The sequence below is a fragment of the Aplysia californica genome, unplaced genomic scaffold (genome assembly GCF_000002075.1).
Source record: "Aplysia californica isolate F4 #8 unplaced genomic scaffold, AplCal3.0 scaffold00182, whole genome shotgun sequence".
Lineage (NCBI taxonomy): Eukaryota > Metazoa > Mollusca > Gastropoda > Aplysiida > Aplysiidae > Aplysia > Aplysia californica.
In genome coordinates, this window is record NW_004797452.1 from 1,160,240 (window position 1) to 1,168,172 (window position 7,933).

Here is a 7,933-nt window from a genome sequence, read left to right on the forward strand (position 1 = left end):
CAGATAAAGTGTGGAGGAAACTAAAAAATGGCGGAAAATTGGAAGCACTGAACGTTAGAGTTAGATCTATAGAACGAAGACACTTCCTTTTTTCCAGACCATCATTGACCATGTCCGAATATGAAAAAATGTTATTCGGACTCCAGTCCAGCCTGAGTGACTTTTCCGCCTCTAACTACATAAATAAACTCAACTAGATCTAGAGGAAAGACGGAAAGAGAAAAGAGCTCTTGAAAACTCAAGTCGACAAAATTCTTATTTTCATCGTCATCATCATATTGACATTGTTTCATTGTCATATTATTAAATGTTCATGCATGCACAAAAGTCATTGACAATGTAACACCTGCTACTTGTTGGAATATATCGGTGACAGTAGATCGTAAGAAAGCAAGAAGGCTGTCATCTTTCTGATGGGACCGTATAATTTCAGCAATTCCAGCTGATCGAAACATTTCATTATAATTTTACAAGCAGGTCGCGGATCTCTCAAGTAGTGTTGTGTTGTTTCCGGAAGAAAAATACCAAAACAGCAGTTCAAAGGTCAGTCAAGAATGTGTTAGTCGGTGTTTGCTTGCTTTTTCAGGTAGGCCTAAAGAACAGGGAACAACATTTCGAATTTTATTGATGAATGATTTTATTGCTTCTTACATGCTACCAAACATTCAGTTTTCAAGTTTCTAATCTTAAGGGCCAATTTAAGAAAGAGTTAAGCTTTATTCTCAATAGATATCTTATAATTTTGAAAAATATAATTTCAATAAATAAGGAAAGCCTATTTGGTAGAGTATGATCATCTTGCAAATTGCAAGACAGAACGCTGAAAACGAAACCGGAAATTGCATGTGGGTGGATGAATCGGATGAGCCGAGCCGCCTCTGGAGATCTCAGATCTAGATCTAGTCGCTCAGTATTGTATTTCCATTGATGATACCAGAGACCTAGCAACGTCTACGATGATATTCTAATAGTTATACGCCTATACAAATCATGTTGCAGTTGCATTATGTTTGAACCCAAAAGCGCCTTGCCATGGACTGGGTCCATGAATGAGTCCGTGCCAGGCCAGAGGTCTATCAGAGACTTGAGAGACTTGTTTCGAGTAAAAGAGTGCAGTGTTTGAGTGTTCACGATTGCCTTAAAAAAAAAATTTAAAAATAGCCTCCTAGGCCTACCGCCTACAGTCCAGAGTACTAGATCTGTCTAAGGTTAAGAACAACAACTGCAGTAGGTGAGTAGGCCTACAATTACAGCCACAATGTAGTGAACTGAAGACTGAAGCCGACCCTACCCTACTCGCTGCTGTAACATCATATATACACTGTGGTCTGAATACAAAACAACACACTGTGTAGTACTGTACAGCACTGCTACTCTTCCATCCGTTCATGATTTTAGAAAAGATCATTCTCATTAGTCATGACTCTGGTGATCAGAAATCTGCAACAGGCTGTGAAGGTCAACATTTTCCAGTTGCATTTTGACTCTTGCCTAATTCGAAAGCTCGCAGGGTATGAACGTTTTGGTTTTGGAGTGATGTTGACATCTGATGAAGAGATTCGACTGCTGAATGAACAATACCGAGGCGAAAATGATGTGACAGATGTTCTAGCATTTCCTTATCACGAGGTTGGTTTATTTTTTCGTGTTCTATTGTTCAGACCGCAGTCTTTCGAACATAAACCATCTGATACATTTACTGATTTCATCAAGTGCCAGATCTCCAACAGGCATTGGCGATCATGGTTCTCCATTCTTTCCTTTGCTTGGAAACTCTTTTAAAAAAAGCTACTCATGTATAATATATTGCCCTGATCTTTCTGTGTCACCCATTGTTACGTTCTCCAAAAAGGTTGCTCTGGGCCTACCCCCTGCTTCGTTTCCCTTCAATTTTGCTAGTGAGAGCTAAATGTTCAAGGCCTTCATGATCCTTTGTGTCTATTTTAGGTGTCCCAATAATTGCATTTATATAAATTGTTTTTTCCTGATTGTTTTTATCAGGGATACTGATATGTTTGACCTCAGTATAAAACAGATAGATGGAACACAGAAGGCTTCAAGTATTCACGCATCCGTCGAACTGTGCCTCAGTCCCTTTTTTTTTCCTTAGTTCTTTATATTTTGTAAGATGTATATATATATACAAATGTATATCCCTCGAATTACGGATCCCTCAAGCTACTGAGGCCAGTCCCAATGAATTCGAGCTTTTATATAATACTGTATTTAGTACTATTAGTACCTGATCTATTCTTATAATATTTCTAGGACTCTGTGTACTTGTAAAATTAATAACAACTATGGTGGGTCCACTTAAACCGAACACTTTTAATCCGAAAACAACTGAAAACCAAAAGATAAAAATCCCTGATTTTATTTATTACATTCGAGCAACCTCTCGAAACTGAAAACTGGACTAAACCGAAAAAAATTTGGCGGTCAAGCAGATTTCAGTTATTCACTGTAGGCCTATAACTAAAATATAATAGCATTTTATCAGCTCTCAATAAGGTAGCTCAGTTAGATCCTCTCAATTTGTGTCTTGACACTGCAGCAGATTCTGGGGCTCATCAATTAATTTGGGTTGGAGTATAGGAATACATGTAATATTAATTGTTCATCTGTATTGTTTTTGATGAAAAAATACCCATCTATCTTAAATAGAAGAAGTTCAGATTTGTTTGAAGGCTAGGTGGGGGTCGCCTGGTATCAAAGGTAAAATCAGGGAAAAAGTGGCCACCAATAGGTAATTTTAATTAATTATTTCAGGCTTGAAGCATTCTTGGCATCCTGTGATTCATGTTATTGTTACGTTTATAATTCTCTGGTTGGCAAAACCCGAATATTTTAAGAACCCGCTGTTCCCTTTTTGGAGCACAAAGTAAGGTTAAGACGGTCGTTGTCTGTAATCGCTCAACTTAGGAAAACTTTACCCCTTGGGGAAGGCTAGCTATGCGAAGCGGTTCAAATCAGTCAATGAAGTTCAACAGAATACATTTCAATGTATTATACTGTCTTACAGTAGATTACTCCCTTTGAAATTTGATATATTAATAGCAATTCTCATTCATACAAGACTTAAGTGCACGCTTTTCTTGTCACCTAAGGTGGCACATGCTGCTAGTAGAAGGCACTACTGCTATTTTAGTCACAGCAGTGCTTTCTCAGACTGAGACGGTCTGTTAGCCTATTTCCTTTCATTTCATGCCATACTTAAGCCTGAGTGTAGATAACTCTGGTCTCAGAGGTAAAAGCTCTCAAACAAGAGACCTTCGACAGTGTTTATTGAATGTGTGAAAAAGGGAATCATTTTATAAGTACTTTCTCTTCAGGCATCTGTTAAGATAAGTGTGATGACAGTGTGGATTTCCTCTAGGGAAAAATAGTGGCTTGATATCATTTCTTGGGTCTCTAATTTCTGTTAAATTTCAGATTATAATGCAATGTAGATCTAATACAAAATGTAGTTCAGTGGAAACCTGATACAATAACAGGGATGGTGGGATCAGAGAAAAAGTCCTGTTTCATTATATCGGACCCCTGTTAAATCAGAAATGCAAGGATGCAAGGGAAGTAAGCATTTGTAGACTAATCCAGCTGTATTTATTCATGGGTAGTTTCCCATGGCCTGCGCATGACACATTACACGTGCGTGTTGCTAGGCTCAGGACTAGATCGAAGTCTGCAGCACACCGCAGCCCTCTCTAGCTTCACCCGCTGTGTGTGCTTGCAGTGGCGTGTCTTGCGTGGGCTTACTCCATCACTGCGTTACTCTCTCTCTCTCTCTCTCTCTCTCTCTCTCTCTCTCTCTCTCTCTCTCTCTCTCTCTCTCTCTCTCTCTCTCTCTCTCTCTCTCTCTTACTTTTTACATATGTTGACTAACCTTTGTCCCTGTTATAACAGATTGGGCTCCGAAGAGGCCCTGTTATTGCCGATAACTTTTAATGGAGACAAAGAGTAGGAAAATACGGGGATTTCAAAAATCACTGTTATTACCGGGTCCCTGTTATTACCGGGCCTGTTATATATGGTTTACACTGCAATTGTAATTTTTACTCCCCCATTACGGGGGCTCTCGTGGCCTAGAGGTTAAGATGTTGGCCTCTCATTCAAAAGGTTCCGGGTTCGAATCCGGGTAGCGACCGAAAAATTTTCTTCTCTAAATTTGTCTCCTTTCACCTCATTTCCTGCTCTCTAGCAATGTTCTGTCGTCTGCTTTCGTCTCCTCTTTCTGCCCCCGTCTCCTCACCTCCTTTTCCCCTTCCTCTGGGCTCCTGATTCTTTCTGCAGCCTTTCTACTGCTACTCCTTCGTTTCTTCTTACTGCTGTCTTTCAGCCACACCCCTGATCTTCTGGTAGGAAAGATCTACACCTAGCCTTCTCGGACAAGGGCGAAATATCTCGGAGGGCCCGTGTGCAAGTGGCACACGTTAAAGATCCCTTGGTGGTCTAAATTCGATAAGAGTAGGCTTCGGCCACCACCCGGGTAAAATTCAAAATTTCCTACCAACTGAAAATATTAGGTGTGTCCCGTGCGCTCATATGACCTTATGCAGTTGCGAGCGCCGTAAGACACTTTACAAAAACATTACAAACTCCCCCATTGACACAAGAATTTAGATCATTTAATATGATTTAGGAGGCCGGTTACTTTGACCCTACCTGTTTGGTTTCTCATGTAAAAACCTTTACATCATATCTGTATGGGCTTTTAACATCATGTATTCCATCCTGTCCGCCAAGGTCACCGTCGGGTGTAACGAAATGTAGAACTTCAAGAATTAAATTAAGATCTTTTGTTGAGTTTTCCTTTTTTCCCCCCTAAAATTTTGAAATCCTTGCCCCCGGACCTTATTATGTTTACGCGATTTGATCTACTTAAGAGTTATTGGTTTAAGTTTTAGTTGACGCGTGTTAGCAAGTGCTGATATATTTTTTTTCACTGCTGTCCATAATTCATGTAGGCCTATCACTGAAAAAGTTGTCATTGTGTAGTTGAAATGGACTTTTTATTGATATTATTACGAAACATTTTTATTGCGTGCGTGAGGTTTTGCTCTCAATAAAATCTTGTCACTAAAGTAATTTGCTCAGAGCTCATATATTTGTATTTGATAAAATTATTATCATGGTATTAATATTAAAGAAACATGTCCCAGCAGGAAGTTGGAGAACAGGCCTACTCAATAGCAAAAGTTTTCCCCTCTTGAGTATCAAACTCACATCTTTTGCATGTGTCTAACCGACCGCAGACACCTGCAAAGTTCTTATCTGAATTTAATATCTGTTAAGTAAAAGTAAAGTATACACATAATATTGTATAATTTTCCACAAGTATTTTCCCAAACCCATTTGTTTGACCAATATTAATTTTTGTTTTCATTGTTGTTTGAGCTGATGGCTCTCATACACTTTCCAGTGTTGAAGATTGTTGGAGTACTCTACATTTTTAATGGGTATATTTTTTAAGGTTTTTCTGCTTTGCTATTCCCAAGAGTTTTTGAATGGCCAGGAATCTGTTTGATTTCAATGGTTATGTTTGCACAAGTTTAAAGGGTAGTAGAATTTGTTTAAGTTCTTACTTTTTAATTGAGGTATTTACTTTGAAAAGCTAACAGTCCGAGAAAAACATGTCTTTGTCATTAGGATGAGAACGTTTGAAAGGCTGTTTTTATTTTATAAAAAGGTCTGCTTCCATAACGTGAATGCCTTCCCTTCTTTACAGTTTACTCAAGCTGTATTATAATAATATTGTGTGCTTTTCATTCTTTTCAAATATATACATGTTTTTAACCTTGCTGAATCATCTTTGCACAGATATCTCCGGACAATGCTGGATGCGTCCCAGAAACTTGTGAAGATGAAATGATTCTGGGGGATATAGTTTTGGGACTACCATACATTGCCTGTCAAGCTCAGAAGAACAAGGAACATTTTGATAGTTCCGTGATGGTGAGTTATTGTTCTTTGATTAATTAAAAAAAGAATTCAGATAGTGGGCCTTACACTTTGTGATGCTGAAGCATGCTTTAAACCTAAGAGGCTAATGTTTTTTGTTTTTTTTATAAGTATATAGCATATATATCAACATTAATTTTTCCTTGTCTAATATAAAATTTTCACATTTTTGTTTATTCTTTCTGTTGGGGGAAGGGGTGGTTTAGACAGTAGGGTAGAAGTACAATGTAGGCCTACTTTGTTTCACATATTCATGACTTACTGTTTTATCACTCCAAACTATAATATTATTGTCTGAAAGAAAAAAGCGGACATTCTGTTACACCTAAACTCATTCTCTGAGTTTTGGAGCTAAGTGATAATAGACACAAGATCATAGTTTGCAGCAACTGAAATCAGAGAAGGGTAGACAAAATGATTAACATTAACATAGACTACATGTTCTTGAATTTTCATTTGGTTATATTTCTGTGTACCGTAGCTCAAACTTTTGCAGTGTGCCATGAATGGAATGTGAACTGATTGTATGTAGGTCTCTGTCCTTTTAGGCAGATTGAGGTACAGTGCACACCAAGAAGACTTGTCTGTAGTTTCTAACCATTCAGTGAACATTTTCTACATCTAACTCTTTGTCTTTTGAAATAAATAGAATGTTCTTATTTTTCTGTCTCTTTTCAGACCATGATAACTCATGGATTGTGCCATCTTGTGGGATTTGACCATGAGACACATGAACAGTGGACTAAGATGTGGCAGAGAGAGATGGACATTTTGACCAAATTCAACAAAGTCACTGGCTACAGATGCTCACCTCTACTTGCTGTTGGACACTTCTCAGAGGAGTACTAGATAACTCTATGAATGTATCACAATGCCGTTGAATCAGGATCTCGTCAATGTTGGGGCACATGGAGTTATTGATACAGTGGGTGTCGCATTCAACGAGGTTGCCAGGACCGGCTTGTTGTCCTCGTTGGATCCGACCTCTCGTTGAACGTGACAAAGGCTAAAGAAAAGAAAGGAGACAAGTTATTATATTACACGATGTACCAATACCAGTAATTAAAACTGTTGTTCCCCCTGATGACAGAAATCTTAAACAGCATCAATGTGCGCGTGTTTGAGCTGTGTTCTGACCGTCATTTCTGCATTTTTAAATATATTTTTTCCGGAACACTTTTCGTGTGGAAACATACCCTCTCACATCTAGGCCTAGATTTACATAAAGTAAAGGCGGGAGCTTGGATTTCCTGATCAGAAGAAGAAAAGAAAATTGAACTAGATGAAGGTCTCGATCTAAACCTAGCCATCCAGAGTTCATCCAGTTTCACACAGCCGGCAGTTTATCCAGTTTCACCCACCCTCTCCAATCCCTACTGTAGGCTAACCCTCGGCCATCCTCTTGGCTTTGGGGCCCATATTAGGAGGCTCACTAGATAGACTAGCAATATGATATGTTAGGAATCAAGGATGGGCCTTGTGCTTCGCATGAGATGGAGAGAAAGGAGAAAAATTCTTCGGCTTTGGGGCCGCCAATTGCTTTTATTTGGTTATCGCGACCTCGTTGAAAGCGACTTCAGTCTATTTGCAATCTCGTTGGAGCTGACGTACATTTACAAAGAGATATGGAGGAAAAAATCAGAAATTAAGGATTGCCTCATTGGAGCCGACTTCTCGTTGAATGTGACCTCGTTGAATGCGACACCCACTGTATTGTCTTAAAGCTTGTTTATTTGTCTTGGTTTTGATTAAAATAGTACCCATCTATCTTGAATAGGTCGACATATTTGCAAGTAAAAGAGGTGTCGTAGTGTAAGAGGTAAAATTAGTGAGAAAATGACCACCAAAGCTTTGTTTCTACTAAAGCTTGAGTCTTCTTAGAAACTGCAAATTTTCATTTTTTGTACGTTTTATCAGTTTTTGAGTAAAATCCACACTGAAATGTGTTTTTGAAGTGACATGAAAAGTGATAGAT

At 38.6% G+C, this 7,933-nt stretch overlaps 2 protein-coding genes across 2 annotated transcripts in view; one reads left to right on the plus strand and one right to left on the minus strand.

Moving 5' to 3' along the window:
• The window catches only part of LOC101859242 (peroxisome biogenesis factor 10), an 11,566-nt gene extending 11,033 nt beyond the window's left edge, over positions 1 to 533 (minus strand). Inside the window, exon 1 of the mRNA XM_005098435.2 lies at positions 347 to 533. Coding sequence (XP_005098492.1) covers positions 347 to 455 — 109 coding nt within the window. The 5' untranslated portion in view covers positions 456 to 533. The remainder of the gene's footprint in view (positions 1 to 346) is intronic.
• A 124-nt stretch (positions 534 to 657) lies between these two features.
• LOC101859482 (endoribonuclease YbeY-like) lies at positions 658 to 6,899 on the plus strand. The gene is made up of 3 exons (XM_005098436.3): positions 658 to 1,629; positions 5,818 to 5,952; positions 6,637 to 6,899. Exons 1-3 carry the CDS (start codon positions 1,420 to 1,422, stop codon positions 6,805 to 6,807), a joined length of 516 nt encoding a protein of 171 aa, XP_005098493.1. The 5' UTR covers positions 658 to 1,419; the 3' UTR covers positions 6,808 to 6,899.
• The last annotated feature ends 1,034 nt before the right edge of the window (positions 6,900 to 7,933 follow it).